The 21,131-nt window shown below is 48.7% G+C and overlaps 1 protein-coding gene across 1 annotated transcript in view; it reads left to right on the forward strand.

Moving 5' to 3' along the window:
• LOC141206881 (uncharacterized) overlaps positions 1-16,571 on the forward strand; it is an 85,962-nt gene extending 69,391 nt beyond the window's left edge. Inside the window, exons 3-4 of the mRNA XM_073664249.1 lie at positions 9,589-9,701; positions 15,727-16,571. Of these exons, the coding sequence (XP_073520350.1) occupies positions 9,589-9,683 (95 nt within the window). The 3' untranslated portion in view covers positions 9,684-9,701; positions 15,727-16,571. The remainder of the gene's footprint in view (positions 1-9,588; positions 9,702-15,726) is intronic.
• Positions 16,572-21,131: the final 4,560 nt, after the last annotated feature.

Consider the following 21,131-nt stretch of genomic DNA (forward strand, 5'->3'; position numbering starts at 1 on the left):
AAGTGGCAGGGAGCAGGGGCTCTGCATGAGCTCTGCTCCGGAGGCGGGCCTAGTAACAGAGGCCCAGGCCTGCAAGAGGGAGAAGGAAGGAAGAGGAGCGGAGAAGGCTCCAGGAACGAGGAATGAAGGGATCCCAGGGGTGCGGACGGGCGAGTCGCCACCGCACGCCCGAATCCACCTGCGTGGAGGGGTCAGGCCAAAGGGGGAGACCGGTCCCCGAACTAGTGGAGGCAGGAAACGACCCTCAGCTAGAAACCGGAGGCTCTGACATTTTATGTGGCGCAGCCCCTTGCTCCACCCGCTAGGAAGGCACCACATAGGGTCAGGGAAACTGGCGCCAAGTTTACCAAGAGGAGGCCCAAGGCAGCCGGACAGAAGTGTTGGTAAGAAAGGCCAGACAAAGGACACACAAAGGGGGTCCTGTGAAGCGCTCCAAAGTTATCTGGGAGTTGTCTGAGCCCCTCACCTGGTGAGCACAGTACGACGTGGGCAGCCGTTACCTGCAGACGTGGTCTGGATAATAAGAACTGTGAGTAAAGGCCCTGAACTGCATCACTGACTCCGTGTCGTTACTGCTGCTGCCCTGCACCATCACCCCCATCCTCCGCATACACTGCCCTGAGGCTATACTCCTCCCGTGGGGAGTTATGCTACGCTCTGCTGCACCCACAACACCAGCCTCAGCGGTCTGCCCTGTAGCGGCGGTTCACTCTGACCGCAATCCACGGGTGGCGTAGTCGGACATTTAAACATCAAAACCACATAAATAGTTCCGCCACTGGTTTGACCGCCCTGAGCCACGGAACCGGATCGCCGCCACGAAGACTACAACCACCAGCATCCACCAAAAAGGGTCCGGCTCCGGGTGTCCCAAGGCCCAGGGGGTGCGTCAGAACATTTTCATCACCTTTCACAATCACCAATGGGACAAGGCAGGGATGTCCTCTGTCCCCTCTCTTATACATCCTAGTGACGGAGCACCTGCTCTCATCAATTCGCCATAACCCCAATATTAGGTGGATTGAGGTGGGAGGCACCGAGTACAAGTGCTCTCTATTTGCTGATGATGTCCTAGTATATATCACTCAATCACATATATCCATCCATGCTGTTATGGCTGAAATAGATCACTTTGTTACATGGTAAAATTTTAAAATCAATGCAGCGAAGTCTGAGGCCCTCGATGTCTCCCTCCCCAAATCCATATAGGATTCCATCCAGTCCAACTTTCCCTTTGCCTGGCCCTCACAGGGTATCAAATACTTAGGAATTCCTATTCATAGAGACCTCTCCCATCTATGTTATCTTAATTTTGGGCCCTTTATTGAACAACTCCATACAGACCACGGTTGGCAAGTTAGAACTGTAAGATTCACTACGTGAACCACTGGTGTTTTGTGGAAAAGCACATGTACACTGCGTTCCAAATTATTATACAAAAAGTGTTTAGGAGTGATAAGGGAAGAATTTGTTTGTTTGTCAGTTAAACTCATTGATGGTGATGTGTGTCAGGGCTCTTTATATCACTGTAAGCAATTGCAGACACCTGTGCTAATTAGTTTGGCAGGTGTGTCCAATGAAAGGCAAGACTACTTAAGAAGGCTGTCTCACATTATTAAGCAGCCTACATTTTCTGCCAAAATGGGAAAGAAAAAGGATGTGTCGGCTGCTGAGAAGCAACAAATTGTGGAGTGTTTAGGTCAAGGCATGACTACAATCAACATTGTGCGATGATCAGGATGAAGTGTCTTGGCAATCAAGAAGTATGTAGCTGATTCACAGTACACACGTGTGCGTGCTGATAAGGGCAAATTGAGGACTCTTTCCTACAGGCAATTACGTCAGGTTGAAAGAGCAGCGGCAAAAAAGCCTTGTCATAGCAGCAGACAAGTTTTTGAAGCTGCTTGTGCCTCCAACGTCCCCCGAACAACAAGATGCAGGGTCCTTCAGAGGTTTGCAGCTGTGCATGCGCCATCCTGTCGACCTCCTCTATCCACTTCACACAAGCAGAAACGGCTCCAGTGGGCCAAACATTACATGAAGACTGATTTCAAAACTGTTTTGTTCACGGATGAGTGCCGTGCAGCGCTCGATGGTCCAGATGGATGGAGTGGAGGATGGCTGGTTGATGGACACCCCACGCAAACACGGCTACAGCGCCAACAAGGAGGAGGTGGAGTAATGTTTTGGGCTGGAATCATGGGGAGAGAGATTGTCGGCCCCTTTAGGATCCCTGAAGGCGCTAAAGATGAACTCCATAATGTATGTGGATTTTCTCAAACAGCACTTCCTGCCATGGTTCAAGAAGAAGAACCGTGTATTTCACAGCAAGATCATTTTTCTGCATGATAATGCACCATCTCATGCTGCACATAAAACATCTGCATCTCTGGCTGATATGGGCATAAAAGGGGACAAACTTATGGTGTGACCCCCATGCTCCCCTGACCTCTACCCCATTCAGAACCTTTGGAGCATCATTAAAAGGAGTGTCTATGATGGCGGGAGGCAGTTCACATCTAAGCAACAGCTCTGGGAGGGTATTCTGTCCTCATGCAAAACAATTGAAGCAGAAACCATCCAAAACCTGACAAATTCAATGGACGAGAGAGTTCAGAAGCTCCTTTCGAACAAGCGGTCCTATGTGAAAATGTAACATCACCTAGAATAAAGTTTTGAGTTGAAAACTGTTTGATTTCAGTTTCTAACAACCTGCTAATGCTTATAATTTCAAAAATGACCATTTTTTTGGTCTTTATTAAAATGAAAAGGTTGATCGAAAAGTTTGGGGGATCTAAGAGTGTGGCAACCCAGTAGTCATGATTACTTCGAATTCTGACAATATGAGGGTCATGCTGCAGGTAGTGCAGCAAGAAGGCACTTATGTGCCTTGCGCATCTCGGAGCCCCAAAATTATTTTCCGGGCTAGATGCAGCTAAAAATTATTTTTAATTTTAAATCTGGTGAAGCTTTAGTATAGATGGCCTAATAGGATCAGTGCTGCACACTGCTACAAAGCCCAAATTATTTTCCAGTCAAGATACAGATAAACATGATTAGTAATTTGAAAGCTTAAAACGGTTGGTAGGGTGATTTTAACCAATCATCAAGCTTTTACTCTCCCCAGGATGACACAGGGGTAGAAAAGTCGTTTCGGATCCATGATTTGTTCATCTTTATGAACGTGAGTCTGTCTACATTATCAGTGGAGAGCCGCGTGCGCTTATCTGTCAGCACACCACCAGCAGCGCTGAACACACGTTCAGACAGAACGCTGGCTGCGGGGCATGACAAGATCTCCAAGGCGTAAGTGGCTAGCTCCGGCCATTTATCCAGATTGGAAGCCCAAAAAGAGCAAGGGTCCAGTGACACAGTCGTGGCTTCAATGTTTACTCCTGTACCATCGTCTCTAGGCGTTGACTATGTGTCAGACTTCTTGTCTCCTGTGGCCTTGCAAAGGATGGGCTAAAAAAGTGGTGAAATGATTCCGCAAAATTGATGTTACCAGCAGATACTGTGGTTCTGTTACGGTTTGAGTGCTGAACACTTGACGGTCCCACGGTTGGCAAGTTGGAACTGTGAGATTCACTACGTGCACCACTGGTATTTTGTGGAAAAGCACATGTAAGATTCTGCAACAGTCTCTGCTGATACTCCTGCATGCGTGCATCCCTTTCTATGGCAGGAATAATTTCTGCAAATTTACTTTTGTACCGGGGATCTAACAGTGTGGCAACCCAGTAGTCAGGATTATTTCTAATTCTCACAATTCGAGGGTCATGTTGCAGGTAGTGCAGCAAGAAGGCACTCATGTGTGTTGCGCATCCAGGAGCACCAAGTCCCTGTTGTGTTGGTGGCGAGGTAACAATCATGCTTCCTTCCTCTGTCCTCTCCCCCCAACCTCGCACAACAGAAATGTGATCAAGGTCTCCCTCATCTGATGAGTCTTCCATCAGTTCGTCCTCCACTTCTTCCTGGGCTCCTGCACCTTCCTCACTAGTTTGGCTGCTACCATGCGCCCTGGTAAAACCATCTCCCCCACCCTCACATGCCTGCCGCCTTGGTGCTGCCGACCGTCTGGACCTTGCAGATGTTAGCCCTTCCGCATACAACTCCTCCTCCTCTACTTCCTCCACCTCCTCTTGTGCCACCACCTGACTCCGAATTCTGTTTAACATGTGCTCCAGCATGTAAATCACCGGAATAGTCATGCTGATAATGGCATCGTCAGCACTAAACATCTTCGTCGCCATTTCAAAACTGTGCAGAAGGGTGCATAGGTCCCTGATCTGAGACCACTCCTCCAGCGTGATTTGCCCCACCTCTGAATCTCGTTGGCCCAGGCTATACGTCAGAACGTATTGCACCAGGGCTTGTCGGTGCTGCCACAGTCGCTGCAACATGTGCAGAGTTGAATTCCACCGGGTAGGCACATCGCATTTTAGCCGGTGAAGTGGCAGGCCCAACGACTTCTGTAGAGATGTAAGTCGCTGAGCTGCGGGATGCGAACGGCGGAAGTGAGCACACAGCGACCGTGCCCTCTGCAGAAGGCCATCTAGTCTGGGATAGTGGGCTAAAAATTGCTGGACAACCAGGTTCAACACGTGAGCCATACAAGGCACGTGTGTGACATTGCCCCGGCGAAGGGCCGCACCCAGGTTTGCAGCATTGTCGCACACGGCCTTCCCTGGTTTCAGGTCCAGTGGAGACAACCATTCATGAAATTGGTTCTCCAGAGCTGACCACAACTCCTCAGCTGTGTGACTCACATTTCCCAGACATTTCAATGTAAAAACCGCCTGATGACGTTGAGCCCTACTGCCAGCATAGTAAGGAGGTGTGCAGGATCCCTTCTGCGCAGTTAGAAAGCTTGTGGCATGACCAGACAGGCTTTGGGTGCAGGTGGAAGACCGAGAGGAGGTTGAGGAGGCAGAAGCAGTGGTGGAACTTTGACATAAAGAGGATTGACGCACAACTCGTGGGGACGGCAAGACTTGGACAGCAGCCCCTTGTCCTGCTGTCACCATAGTTACCCAGTGCCCAGTCAGCGACATGTAACGCCCCTGTCCATGCCTACTCGTCCAAGTGTCTGTGGTGAAATGCACCCTGTCACACACAGAGTTTCTCAAAGAAGCGGTGATGTTGTGTGCGACATGCTGGTGGAGCGCAGGCACACCTTTCTTTGAGAAGTAGTGCCGACTGGGCATCTGGTACTGGGGCACTGCGACGGACATAAGGTCTCGAAAATCCTCTGTGTCCACCAGGCGGAAAGGCAGCATTTCTGTAGCCAAGAGCTTGCAGATGGTGAAATTCAACCTCTTAGCTTTCTCATGGCTAGGAGGAAATGGTCTTTTACTTGTCCACATCTGAGGGACCGAGGGCTGGCTATTGTGCTTAGACGGGGTTGATAAGGGTGTCCCCGGCAAACTGCCGGTCTGTGAGGAAGATGCAGGCGGACATGTTAGGTTGCCTTGATCCAAAGGTGGTGCTATCGATGTCGGACAGCGCTCAAGACCAGCTGGTGTTACCACCTCCAAAGAAAATGATGACCTGCCAATCACGCTGGCTGTTGCGGGTAAAGAGGTGGCAGGTCTGCGCCCCAAAACAGGTGTGACTGCTGTCCCCCCAGTCACAGAGGATGAAGAGGCCGCGGATGCACAAGATATGGCAGACGGTGGTTGGCCCGGCCGGCTAGACCGCATTGTAGCACACTGAGCTTCCCACTGCAACTTATGCTTCATGTCCATGTGCCGGTTCATGCATGAAGTACTCAAACTATGTATTTTTTGGCCTCTACTTAGCTTTTGCTGACAAATGTTACAGATAACACGAGTTGGGTCATCTTTATCGATCTGAAAAAATGCCCAGGCTATGCAAGGCTTAGCACCCATGCGACCTGAAGAGCCACCACGACTTGTGGTGAGAGGCAGAGTTGTGTTTGAGGATGCAGTTGTTGACGTGCTTCCAGTACTACGTCTCTGTCCAGTAAGGCGCAACCTGACCTCGTCGTCACTAGCATCTTCCTCCACCTCCTCTGCTGACCTCATCTCTTGGCTGACTGTGGGTTGACAGTAAGTGGGATCTCCGACCTCATCATCATCACCCTGTGCGTTATCACACCCGTCATCCTCAGAGCCAACCTGTTCCTGCCCTGACAAAAAACTAAAGTTGTCGCTCCAATCAGGTATTTGAGTCTTATCATCGTCTTCCTCATTGTCTCCACCAACAGGAGTTACAGTTTGGGAATGAGGGTCTACATTATGGTCAGAACCTTCTGCGTCTGGTCCTGGATCCGACTCATAAAGATTCTGGGCATCAGTGCAGATCATTTCCTCGTCTGGATTCACAGAAGCGCTGGAGTCGACCTCTGATTCCCAGGCTATAGTATGAGTAAACAGCTCTGCAGACTCAACCATCTGTTCTACCTCATACTCAGACGGGCAGCTGGAGATTTGGGAGCTGTGAGGAAGCAAGTGCGATTGGGGTGACACCTTTGAGGACTGGAGTATTTGTGATGTTGAAGTTGATGTGGAGGAGAGCCCACTTAAAGGAGCACTTGATATCCGTTGAAGCACCTGCTGTTTTTGTGCCTCATCTGGAATTTGTAGCGATTGGCGTGGCCGTAAGAAAGGGATCTTATCACATTGTCCGCTAAAAGAAGTAGACATTTTAGTTTGGCTGGAAGATGGTCTTTCTTCTGCACCTACCCCACGGACACAACCTTTTTTCCCCTTCCCAACACGCCTATTCCCCTTTCCACCAGCAGCAGGCCTTTTTCTACTCATTTTGGTGGTTAACTAATTCACAACTCTGGAGTTGTTTGCACAAAAAAACAATGGATGGTAACCGAGCAGAGCTGAGTGGCCAAACTGTGGTATTAGGCCAAAACTATTGGCTGGGTTAGATGCAGAAAAAAATTATTTTTAATTTGCAACCTGATGGAGGTCAGTATAGATGGACTAATAGACCAAGTCCCACACACTGCTAGGAGCCCAAATATTTTTTCAGAGCTAGATGCAGAAAAAATTTTTATTCAATTTGCAACCTGATGGAGGTCATTATAGATGGACTAATAGACCAAGTCCCACACACTGCTAGAAGCCCAAATATTTTTTCAGAGCTAGATGCAGAAAAAAATTATTTTTAATTTGCAACCTGATGGAGGTCAGTATAGATGGACTAATAGACCAAGTCCCACACACTGCTAGAAGCCCAAATATTTTTTCAGAGCTAGATGCAGAAAAAAATTATTTTTAATTTGCAACCTGATGGAGGTCAGTATAGATGGACTAATAGACCAAGTCCCACACGCTGCTAGAAGCCCAAATATTTTTTCAGAGATAAATGAAGAAAAAAATTATTTTTAATTTGCAACCTGATGGAGGTCAGTATAGGTGGACTAATAGACCAAGTCCCACACACTGCTAGAAGCCCAAATATTTTTTCAGAGTTAGATGCAGAAAAAAATTAGTTTTAATTTGCAACCTGATGGAGGTCAGTATAGAAGGACTAATAGACCAAATCCCACACACTGCTAGAAGCCCAAATATTTTTTCAGAGCTAGATGCAGAAAAAAATTAATTTTAATTTGCAACCTGATGGAGGTCAGTATAGATGGACTAATAGACCAAGTCCCACACACTGCTAGAAGCCCAAATATTTTTTCAGAGTTAGATGCAGAAAAAAATTAGTTTTAATTTGCAACCTGATGGAGGTCAGTATAGAAGGACTAATAGACCAAATCCCACACACTGCTAGAAGCCCAAATATTTTTTCAGAGCTAGATGCAGAAAAAAATTAATTTTAATTTGCAACCTGATGGAGGTCAGTATAGATGGACTAATAGACCAAGTCCCACACACCGCTAGAAGCCCAAATATTTTTTCAGAGCTAGATGCAGAAAAAAATTATATTCAGTTTGCAACCTGATGGAGGTCAGTATAGATGGACTAATAGAATGATGCTATGCCCAAAAGATTTTACTTCACTAGGTGCAGTAAAAAAATTGGTATTCTATACACAGGTGGTATATCTTGCAACACAGATAGGCTACTCCACTGACTAACACACTCTGCAATAGGCCAAAAAGGATTAGCTTTGCTAGATTCAGCCAAATGCTGTGAAAAAAACTTGCACAGCACTGGCACAGACCTGCCTGGCAAAAACTGATAGGAACTGATGTAACCTAGTCCTGAAAAGGACTCCAATTGCAATTAGTCTTTACTCCCACAACCTATCTATTTAAGAGCACAGACCTGCCTGATAAAAGTCGTAGGAAATGCTGTAACCTAGTCCTTAAAAGGACTGCAATCACAACTATTCCCTACTCCCAAGCTATCTGTATATTTGTGCGAAAATTGGCTTGAAATTAACAAGGTATAGCGCACACAGCAACAGCGGTGCCGTCTAACACGCAGCTGCAGCAGTGAGAAAATGGTGGCGACGGGGAAAATGGCTTGGTCTTATAGGGCAAGGACATGTGACATACACTGCCAATCACACATGCCCTTGCTTGTGTGAAAAAAAGCACTTCGCTCCGTGTGTGCGCTGCTGATAGGCTGACAGATTGCACCTCCCCACTGCAAATGCGGGAAAGAGAAAAAAAAATGGAGATCTTCATTGTTCCTGCAGAGATCCATCCCCTGCCCCTCCCCCCGCCCCGCTGTACACTCAAACTGCGTATTAACATTAATTTTCATCATTACTGAGAAAAAATCCAGTTATGATTTTGGTGCACGAACAGTTATCGAACATAACCTCGAACAGCCAAATTTTTCTCAAATTGTTCGTGTTCGCCGACCGGCTCGAACACCGCCCAAAACAGCTCGAATTTGAGATTGGCGAACAGTTCGAGTAGAACAACGCTCATCTCTAATTATGTGTTAGCTATTAACGCTTAGGGACTATCATTTAGATCCTCATAGGAGTTGTACACTTCTATGGTAATTATTTAATATTACACATATGCGTACATAATTTGAGGTGTACACCCGTTGAGTGAGTATTTACTCCTGTCTCTTCATGTCCTATATGAGAATTGTATATAGGCTATAATCTGTCATCATTTAAGCATTTGATGAGGCTCTTGCTACATAGGTAATCTTTATGGAACTATGTTCTTTTTATTCCATTATATGTTTCCCTTTGCTGCTGCTGGTCCCATTTGAGGAACAAATGAATTTTTATATTTCTGTGCATTACTAATGATTGTTTACTTGGCATCTTGGTACGGTCATGCTGGTGCATGTAGTGCCACCTAACCCTTCTACTTCATAATAAAGGTTTTTTATGCTGATTCAATCTAGTTTCCGTTTGACTTGTTATTCGGATGTTCTCTTGTTGTATAATATAATTTTCTGAATGGTCTGCCATTCTACATGGGTCCGTATAACCAGCACAACACTATTTATGGACCTGACAAATTGTGGGTCTAAATATTAGGATTAATATGTGCCGGTACATTCAGTGTATTTTCTATAAGTGGCTAATAGTATATTAATTGGGGGGGGGTACATATCTGTATTCAGGGGCGCAGTGTGGGGGAAACACGTGTATATATACAATATATGTGACCTTGTTATTTTCTAGGCTGGAGGATCATGGTGACCAGACGAGTCGTGGCTGGGAGATGTCGACATGAAGGTCTGACCAGACGGAGAAGAAGCAGCAGAAACCGGCTCTGATCAGATGAGACGTCAGCGGTAAGTGCCTGGATGTAGATATTATTCTGTATCTGCACTGTGTGACTTGGAGTGATAATGTTATCTGTAAAATCCCTTAGGTCACATTCTCACATTTGTGTGAAATGTCCGTGTGCTGCCAGATTTTTTTATCGGATGGTCCACGGACTCGTACAGTTTTATAGGTCCATTCACACATCCATGAAAATCACGGATCTGAGAATAAGATCTGTGAGGGTCAGAGAACGTCCAGTTGTGATCTGATTTTGAGGATCAGAATAGGACATGCTCAATGCAGGAATGTAGCCTTATTATGTATAGCACAGTCAGGCTCGGACTGGCCCACAGGAGAACAGGAGAATCCTCCAGTAGGCCCTTGTGCAAGAGTACAGGGTCGGCGTCAGCACCTGGCGCACCCCGGCAAGTGCCGGGCCCATGAGCGGGCGGGGGGGCCACTCGCTGTCGGGCACCCCGCAGGCGCTATGGGACCCGTGAGCGGAGGAGAGCTGTGTCAGCGCCCGCTCCCCCTAGCTTGCTCAGGGCCGCGGCAGCCGGCGGCACAATACTTACGTCTTCCCGGGCCTCTGCAGCAGCTCCCGTCTCTTCTGCGTCCTCTGACTGTGATGTCTCAGGTCAGAGGACGTGGTGACCGCTTTCCACCGTGCTCTCTCCTGAGCCGTCACAGCGCAGAGCAGAAAGACGCCGGCGACGCAGGTGAGGGGTCTGGAGCAGCGGCAGCAGGTGAGAAGTGAGGTGAGTATTTGATTTTTTTAAAATGTATGGAGGCATGGGGCATTATAAGGGAGGGGGGTGTGACATCCTGCATGGGGCATTAAAAGGAGGGGAGTGACATACTGCATGGGGCATTATAAGGGAGAGGGATGTGATATTCTGCATGGGACATTAAAAGGGGGGAGTGACATACTGCATGGGGCATTATAAGGGGGGGGAGTGACATCCTGCTTGGGGCATTATAAGGGAGGGTGTGTGTGACATCCTGCATGGGGCATTATATGGGGGGGGGAGTGACATCCTGCATGGGGCATTATATGGGGGGAGAGGTGACATCCTGCATGGGGCATTATAAGGGGGGGTGACATCCTGCATGGGGCATTATAAGGGGGGGGGAGTGACATCCTGCATGGGGCATTATATGGGGGGGAGAGGTGACATCCTGCATGGGGCATTATAAGGGGGTGTGACATCCTGCTTGGGGCATTATAAGGGGGGTGACATCCTGCATGGGGCATTATAAGGGGGGGGTGACATCCTGCATGGGCATTATAAAGGGGGGAGTGACATCCTGCATGGGGCATTATATGGGGGGGAGAGGTGACATCCTGCATGGGGCATTATAAGGGGGTGTGACATCCTGCATGGGGCATTATAAGGGGGTGTGACATACTGCATGGGGCATTATAAGGGAGGGGGGAGTGACATCCTGCATGGGGCATTATAAGGGGTGGGGGTGTGACATCATGCATGGGGCATTATAAGGGGGGGTGACATAACGCATGGGGCATTATAAGGGGGGTGACATCCTGCATGGGGCATTATAAGAGGGGGGGTGACATCCTGCATGGGGCATTATAAAGGGGGGAGTGACATCCTGCATGGGGCATTATATGGGGGGGAGAGGTGACATCCTGCATGGGGCATTATAAGGGGGTGTGACATCCTGCATGGGGCATTGTAAGGGGGTGTGACATACTGCATGGGGCATTATAAGGGAGGGGGGAGTGACATCCTGCATGGGGCATTATAAGGGGTGGGGGTGTGACATCATGCATGGGGCATTATAAGGGGGGGTGACATAATGCATGGGGCATTATAAGGGGGGTGACATCCTGCATGGGGCATTAAAAGGGGGGGAGTGACATACTGCATGGGGCATTATAAGGGAGGGGGGGTGACATCCTGCATGGGGCATTAAAGGGGGGGAGTGACATCCTACATGGGGCATTATAAGGGGGGGGGGGAGTGACATCCTGCATGGGGCATTATAAGGGGGGGAGTGACATATTGCATGGGGCATTATAAGGGAGGGTGTGTGTGACATCCTGCATTGGGCATTGTAAGGGGTGGGGGTGTGACATCATGCATGGGGCATTATAAGGGGGGGTGACATAATGCATGGGGCATTATAAGGGGGGCGACATCCTTCATGGGGCATTATAAGGGGGGTAACATCCTGCATGGGGCATTGTAAGGGTGGGTGACATCCTGCATGGGGCATTATAAGGGTGGGTGACATCCTGCATGGGGCATTATAAGGGGGGAACAGCCTGCATGGGGCATTATAAGGGGGGAACAGCCTGCGTGGGGCATTATGTAGGAGGAACAGCCTGCATGAGGCATTATGTGGTGGGAACAGCCTGCATGGAGCGTTATATGGGGGTCAGTATTCTGGGTGGAGCGTTATATGGGGCCAGTATCCTGTATGGAGCATTTTATGGGGCCCAGTATTCTGTATGGAGCGATTCGCCAGTTTCTGAGCTATTGTGGAATTTACAATAGATATCGCTCATGTAACGCAAGAAGTGAAATCTTTGGCATTGTACTATATATATATATATATATATATATGTATATGTGGCACCCCAGGGGTCTGGTTTCCACAGTAACGGCAATGTTATGTCTGAGAGCAGGTGGGAGGTCTCTTGGTCAGGGATCCTGTGCATGCCACACCTCCTGCCCAGGGAGGGGAAGAACTTCCCCTATATAAACCTAGGGCTGAGGCAGGGTTAGTGAGTAGAGAAGAAGTAGAGACAGAGAAGAGAAGCAGATATAGGAAAAGAACATCAGGAGCTCTGTGGGAGCAGTGCTACAAGGAGTCAGGGGCTGGCAGCTGCAGAGCTCGCCCTGACTGAGAAGTTATCACCGGACCCGGAGTCCGAGGCTGTGGGGACTAACTCCTATCCAGCAGCAGAAACCGACCGGCAGGGGATTGCAGGTCCTCTGGCCCAGAAACCCGAAGGCACGGTCACACGTGTGGGACCAGCACCGCCGTCGTGGAGCGGAAGCTACTAGAAGGCCCCGAGTCACCGGCCATACGGGTGAGCACCACACGGTACACTCAGGGACGTGGGCTACTTATACCCGCTTCTAGCAAGGTAGCCAGAAGAGTATCGTTAGTTTGGGAGGCCTACAACTCCGCCTGGCCAGGGGAGATCCCATCTGCTCAAGGACTGACCAGGCCCCAATCGCTAGCCAGTACTCCAGGAGGGTCTATCTTTGTCACCAGTAAAGACCCTGAACTACACCGTACCGTCTCTGAGTGGTTCCTGCTACCCCCAACATCCACGTCGGCTGCCCTGAGGCCATACCCCTCCCGTTGGGTATACTATCACGCTGCACAATCCTACCACCGGCCTCAGCGGTCTGCCCTGCAGCAGCAGCTCCTTAGCTGTACTCAACGGGTGGCGTAGTCGTCCAACATCTACCGCTAATACAGCGCCACTTAGTCTGACTCCCTGGGCACGGACCGGATCACCGCCACGAGACTACAACCATCAAGAGATCCGGCTCCGGGTAAGCTCCCGCGTGCGCAACGCAGCGCGACACAGGCCCAGGGGCGCGTCAACTTTTGGCGTAGTCGGCAGGATTTCGTGCCCGCAACCACCGGGTACTGCGTGCCTGAAAAAGACTGTTCAAACTTACCTGTGGTGAGTTTTCCCGCCATCCGGCGCCATCTTCGGCCTTCTTCCCGCCATACGTGGAGTTTTCCCGCCATTGGACGCCATCTTGAGGACGCCGCGCGGGAAGAAGAGGGGCGTGGACTCCGAAAGCGCGCGAGAACTGAAGCCCCGCCTCACGTCCGGACGTTGCGTAAGGTCCTGGAAGGAGCCCAGCAGACGCCGACGTCACAGGAGCGCGACGGAAGGTCCTCAACCCTGACAATCCACTGCGGAGCCGCGGCCTACGGAAGAGGATCATCGCAAGGTAGGCCACGGTCCACTAGGGGGGAGAAGGATGTCGGATACGGAGGAGAGCTTCACCGCTTCAACCCCCGCCAGCGCCACCGCTGTTGCGGTCATGCCTTTCACCATGCCCTATATCCCGGGGGCAGCCTGGCTACCCCAGTACTCAGGGGAGTCACATACCCTGCATGACTTTAGAGAAAAGACTTTAGAGGATAGCCTCTTCCAGGTGTACCCCCTCACAGAGGAGCAAAAAGTGAGCATCCTGGTGGCCCAATTAACCGGAGCAGCCCAAAGGGAGGTAAAGTCCTGGCCACCTGGGGGGAGGACTGTCGCAGGGATACTAACCCGGCTGAGGGACACCTTTGATACCCGCACCTCAGCCGAGATCAAGCTTAGATTCTACGGGTGCAAACAGCGGGCACATGAGAGTATAAGGGACTATGCCCTGAACCTACAAGAGGCCCTGAGAGCCATTAAGCAGACCGACCCTGACGGCGTGGGAGACGAGGACAGGCTGTTGACTGAACAATTTATAGAGGGTTTATATTGCAATGCCCACCGAACCCAGTTGCGGGCAATGGCCTTACAGGACCCTCATCTGGGATTTGCACAGTTCAAGGACAGAGCCATCCGGGTGCTTCGAGAACCGGCACCAGGTGGCGTTGTGACCCCCAGACGCCCCACTACCACTTACCACCAGGAGGCGGCGCCCTTGTCGGCAGGGCCTGTGGGAGCTGATGCGCAGGCTTTGAACAATGACCCGGCTCCAGACCTGCACCATCAGGTCCAAGAGCTAGCTAAAAGCGTTGCTGCGCTAACCCGAACTGTGCAGTCTTTACAGGTTTCCACTCCAGGGAAGATCCAGCTGGCATCCGGACCGGAGGACATCCCGTGGCGTCGACCAAGGAGGACCCCACCGGCCAGAGGAAGACCCAGCGACCGATACAACGAGGACGGACGACCCATCTGCCGCCGCTGCAATCAACCTGGACCAAGTGCTGACGGACCAGGGACCTGCCTTTGAAGCGGAGGTCTTCCAGGAATTCTGCAATCTGTATGGCTGCCGGAAGATAAGGACGACACCCTATCATCCGCAAACTAATGGACTTTGTGAGAAAATGAACCAGGTGGTAATGGATCTCCTGAAAACGTTGCCCCTGGAAGAACGCAGTCTGTGGCCTGAGAAGCTGCCCGATCTAGTGGACCTATACAACCACATCCCGGTAGGTTCCACCAACTGTACCCCGGCTTACCTAATGAGGGCGAGACCTGGTAAGTTACCTGTTGACCTGGAAATGGGAGTCCTGACACCCGAGGACACTTCACCAGAAGCAGACTGGGACACAGAGAGGCAGCAGCAGTACCGGAAAGTACAGGAGAGCGTGGAGCGAAGTCTCTGTCAGGCTAGGGAAAGACAAGAGAAAACTTACAACCAGTATGCTCCTGCTGTTCCCCTGGTACCCGGAGAGCAGGTCTTGAAGAGGAAAAGACGGCTCCACAAGTTGGACGACCAGTGGGAGAAGGACCCGTACACCGTACTGCCCTCAAGCCACGAGAACCCGAAAGTCTGTACCATCAGTAAAGACGGAGGGGAGACCATAGCCATTGTATCCCGGGATCACCTGAAGAAGTGTCCTGAACAGCTACGGAACCCTGAAGAGGAACAAGAAGACCATCGACCCGTAGAGGAAAGGGAAGATATGGTTAGTACTGTGCTCGGAGACTTCCCTCGGTCCTGGACTCAAGTCAATGGTGCAGTTGTGGTACCCGTCCTCACGTTCCTCCAACCAGCATCCCAAGTGCCTAAGGAGCAACAGGTAGAGCTGGAAGAGCAGCCGGTCCAGGAGGCAGAAGACTCCACACAAGCAGAACAGGGGAATCAACCCTCTGCTTATAGTGAGCCTGCCGTACCCCTAGTGAGTCAAAGAGCCGGTAGACAGCTGCCCAGTTTACCCTTGACAGCTCCTACACCCTGTAGTTCAGGGCTAGACAGTCAGCTCCGTAGGTCCACTAGGGCCACTAGAGGCCAGTTACCCGCACGTTGGAGGATTTGAAGTGTATAAATTGTTTTATTTGTGGTTACCTGTTTTTCTTGTTGCTTGTGTATAATTATGTGTTTCTAGTTATTTATAGGAGTCCTTGGTGGATTTACCGGGAATCCTTTGTGTATAGTTGGAGCGTAACCCAGGACGGACTAAAGACTGTTAAGGACTCGGGGCAGGACAGACCCCTACCTGGCTACGTCTCCCTGTTTTGGTGAAATGGACACCTTGCTTTTCTTCAAAGACTGCACCCGGTTGCGGACACGCCGTAACCATCTTTATGTGTTTTTCTTATTGTATTATTATTGTTTATACCTTGTTATGTTTTTCTAAAAATATGTTTAGTCCCGGAGTACTAAATTTCACTAGGGGGGAATGTGGCACCCCAGGGGTCTGGTTTCCACAGTAACGGCAATGTTATGTCTGAGAGCAGGTGGGAGGTCTCTTGGTCAGGGATCCTGTGCATGCCACACCTCCTGCCCAGTCTTGGGAGGGGAAGAACTTCCCCTATATAAACCTACGGCTGAGGCAGGTTTAGTGAGTAGAGAAGAAGTAGAGACAGAGAAGAGAAGCAGATATAGGAAAAGAACATCAGGAGCTCTGTGGGAGCAGTGCTACAAGGAGTCAGGGGCTGGCAGCTGCAGAGCTCGCCCTGACTGAGAAGTTATCACCGGACCCGGAGTCCGAGGCTGTGCGGACTAACTCCTATCCAGCAGCAGAAACCGACCGGCAAGGGATTGCAGGTCCTCTGGCCCAGAAACCCGAAGGCACGGTCACACGTGTGGGACCAGCACCGCCGTTGTGGAGCGGAAGCTACTAGAAGGCCCCGAGTCACCGGCCATACGGGTGAGCACCACACGGTACACTCAGGGACGTGGGCTACTTATACCCGCTTCAAGCAAGGTAGCCAGAAGAGTATCGTTAGTTTGGGAGGCCTACAACTCCGCCTGGCCAGGGGAGATCCCATCTGCTCAAGGACTGACCAGGCCCCAATCGCTAGCCAGTACTCCGGGAGGGTCTATCGTTGTCACCAGTAAAGACCCTGAACTACACCGTACCGTCTCTGAGTGGTTCCTGCTACCCCCATCATCCACGTCGGTTGCCCTGAGGCCATACCCCTCCCGTTGGGTATACTATCACGCTGCACAATCCTACCACCGGCCTCAGCGGTCTGCCCTGCAGCAGCAGCTCCTTAGCTGTACTCAACGGGTGGCGTAGTCGTCCAACATCTACCGCTAATACAGCGCCACTTAGTCTGACTCCCTGGGCACGAACCGGATTACCGCCACGAGACTACAACCCTCAAGAGATCCGGCTCCGGGTAAGCTCCCGCGTGCGCAACGCAGCGCGACACAGGCCCAGGGGCGCGTCATATATATATATATTTCTCTGCGGTATCTGTGCATCATGAATCGTGGTATGTGTTAAAGGGGCCACTGAGACTCTTTCGCCCGGGGCCCAGAAAAACCTGGAGCCGGCCCTGCAAGAGTGTCCACCACCCTCTTATATGAGCCGCACTTGGCACAATATAATTGACTCACTATGTACAGACAAAGGCAGAATCTTATTCATTTACCAATCTACCCCGTTCATTGTTATATATATTTGTAATTGAGAATAACGTCATATTTGCATGAAGCTGAAACGTGGGGCCATGGAGTTGGATAGTGGGGGGCCACTTGGCACCACAGTCAGACTCTGCTTGTGTCTCTTGTATTCGGCGGCTCTGTGTCCGCTCTTCAGTCTTCGATCAGGTAGTTTGTTGTGTAGGACATATACTATTTTAGTGCCCTGCCCCCATCACAGAGATCGACCCCCATAACACTTGTAATGTAACTTGGGACAGGAGCTGACATTATGATACCACAATGGGTGGAGATAGACGTGGTCTGCCGTCTGTAAATGGCGCCCCCATAATTCCTGGTTCTACTTCAGGAATATTGAGGGTAGTAATGGTCACTTCCATCATTGTAACGGTGTAAACACAAAAAGTCAAGACAAAAAAACTCACATGACACTTTTATTTTCTTTCTTTTTATTTATTATTGGAATAGCAATAAGCAACATTGTAATAAAAATATTACTGGCCCTTTAAGAAATTAAACCCTGATCACAATGACTCTCAGGTCAGGCTCCATAGAGACCACAGAACTGGATGTGGTCATTGAGGACCCACTGAGAGCCACTGGAACCAGAGATCCAGAGGAAGGCGAAGAAACCCCCCGGAGAGCTCTGCCTCAGGGGGGAAAAAAATTCCTTCCTGACCCCAGTGGTGGCGATCGGATATTTCCCTGGATCACGTCTGTCCTGCTGCATATTGCTGTATATCTACATGTATTATAAGCTCAGGCAAAGGAAAAGACAAATACACCCTGCTCAAGAGGAGCTTACAATCTAATATACAGGCTGCTCCTGAGGGCATGCAGAATAATGTACACCCTGTCCTAGGAGCTTACAATCTAATATACAATATACAGACTGCTCCTGAGGGCATGCAGAATAATGCACACCCTGTCCTAGGAGCTTACAATCTAATATACAATATACAGGCTGCTCCTGAGGGCATGCAGAATAATGTACACCCTGTCCTAGGAGCTTACAATCTAATATACAATATACAGACTGCTCCTGAGGGCATGCAGAATAATGCACACCCTGTACTAGGAGCCTACAGCCTAATATACAATATACAGACTGCTCCTGAGGGCATGCAGAATAATGCACACCCTGTCCTAGGAGCTTACAATCTAATATATCATACACAGGCTGCTCCTAAGGGCGTGCAGAATAATGCACACCCTGTCCTAGGAGCTTACAATCTAATATACAGTATACAGACTGCTCCTGAGGGCATGCAGAATAATGTACACCCTGTCCTAGGAGCTTACAATCTTATATAGTGTGGGGTGCACGCACGTGTCCTCTTCGGCAAAATGTCCTGTTCGACTAGTGTCTGACAGTCATTTCAATGGCAACCGACTAACGTCCATCCATCTCTTCTATCTTCACACAGGTATAACATCTCTGCTTGCTGGATCTATGTCATCTGCTGAACTCTCATCTTGAAACCATTACTATGGTATAACATCTCTGCTTGCTGGATCTATGTCATCTGCTGAACTCTCATCTTGAAACCATTTCTATGGTATAACATCTCTGCTTGCTGGATCTATGTCATCTGCTGAACTCTGATCTTGAAACCATTTCTATGGTATAACATCTCTGCTTACTGGATCTATGTCATCTGCTGAACTCTCATCTTGAAACCATTTCTATGGTATAACATCTCTGCTTGCTGGATCTATGTCATCTGCTGAACTCTCCTCTTGAAACCATTTCTATGGTATAACATCTCTGCTTGCTGGATCTATGTCATCTGCTGAACTCTCATCTTGAAACCATTTCTATGGTATAACATCTCTGCTTGCTGGATCTATGTCATCTGCTGAACTCTCATCTTGAAACCATTACTATGGTATAACATCTCTGCTTGCTGGATCTATGTCATCTGCTGAACTCTCATCTTGAAACCATTTCTATGGTATAACATCTCTGCTTGCTGGATCTATGTCATCTGCTGAACTCTGATCTTGAAACCATTTCTATGGTATAACATCTCTGCTTGCTGGATCTATGTCATCTGCTGAACTCTCATCTTGAAACCATTTCTATGGTATAACATCTCTGCTTGCTGGATCTATGTCATCTGCTGAACTCTCCTCTTGAAACCATTTCTATGGTATAACATCTCTGCTTGCTGGATCTATGTCATCTGCTGAACTCTCATCTTGAAACCATTTCTATGGTATAACATCTCTGCTTGCTGGATCTATGTCATCTGCTGAACTCTCATCTTGAAACCATTTCCATGGTATAACATCTCTGCTTCCTGGATCTATGTCATCTTCTGAATTCTCATCTTGAAACCATTTCTATGGTATAACATCTCTGCTTGCTGGATCTATGTCATCTGCTGAACTCTCATCTTGAAACCATGTCTATGGTATAACATCTCTGCTTGCTGGATCTATGTCATCTGCTGAACTCTCATCTTGAAACCATTTCTATGGTATAACATCTCTGCTTGCTGGATCTATGTCATCTTCTGAATTCTCGTCTTGAAACCATTTCTATGGTATAACATCTCTGCTTGCTGGATCTATGTCATCTGCTGAACTCTCGTCTTGAAACCATTTCTATGGTATAACAACTCTGCTTGCTGGATCTATGTCATCTTCTGAATTCTCGTCTTGAAACCATTTCTATGGTATAACATCTCTGCTTGCTGGACCTATGTCATCTGCTGAACTCTCATCTTGAAACCATTTCTATGGTATAACATCTCTGCTTGCTGTGATCTATGTCATCTGCTGAACTCTCATCTTGAAACCATTTCTATGGTACAACATCTCTGCTTGCTGGATCTATGTCATCTGCTGAACTCTGATCTTGAAACCATTTCTATGGTATAACATCTCTGCTTGCTGGATCTATGTCATCTTCTGAATTCTCGTCTTGAAACCATTTCTATGGTATAACATCTCTGCTTGCTGGATCTATGTCATCTGCTGAACTCTCATCTTGAAACCATGTCTATGGTAAAACATCTCTGCTTGCTGGATCTATGTCATCTGCTGAACTCTCATCTTGAAACCATTTCTATGGTATAACATCTCTGCTTGCTGGATCTATGTCATCTTCTGAATTCTCGTCTTGAAACCATTTCTATGGTATAACATCTCTGCTTGCTGGATCTATGTCATCTGCTGAACTCTCGTCTTGAAACCATTTCTATGGTATAACAACTCTGCTTGCTGGATCTATGTCATCTTCTGAATTCTCGTCTTGAAACCATTTCTATGGTATAACATCTCTGCTTGCTGGATCTATGTCATCTGCTGAACTCTTGTCTTGAAACCATTTCTATGGTATAACAACTCTGCTTGCTGGATCTATGTCATCTTCTGAATTCTCGTTTGAAACCATTTCTATGGTATAACATCTCTGCTTGCTGGACCTATGTCATCTGCTGAACTCTCATCTTGAAACCATTTCTATGGTATAACATCTCTGCTTGCTGTGATCTATGTCATCTGCTGAACTCTCATCTTGAAACCATTTCTATGGTATAACATCTCTGCTTGCTGGATCTATGTCATCTGCTGAACTCTCATCATGAAACCATTTCTATGGTATAACATCTCTGCTTGCTGGATCCATGTCATCTGCTGAACTCTCATCTTGAAATCATTTCTATGGTATAACATCTCTGCTGGCTGAATCCATGTCATATGCTGAACTCTCATCTTGAAACCATTTCTATGGTATAACATCTCTGCTTGCTGGATCTATGTCATCTGCTGAACTCTCATCTTCAAACCATTTCTATGTTATAGCATCTCTGCTTACTGAATCTATGTCATCTGCTGAACTCTCCTCTTGAAACCATTTCTATGGTATAACATCTCTGCTTGCTGAATCCATGT

This window comes from Phyllobates terribilis, unplaced genomic scaffold, assembly GCF_046119375.1.
Source record: "Phyllobates terribilis strain yellow unplaced genomic scaffold, ASM4611937v1 Scaffold_143__1_contigs__length_4665640, whole genome shotgun sequence".
Classification (NCBI taxonomy): Eukaryota; Metazoa; Chordata; class Amphibia; order Anura; family Dendrobatidae; genus Phyllobates; species Phyllobates terribilis.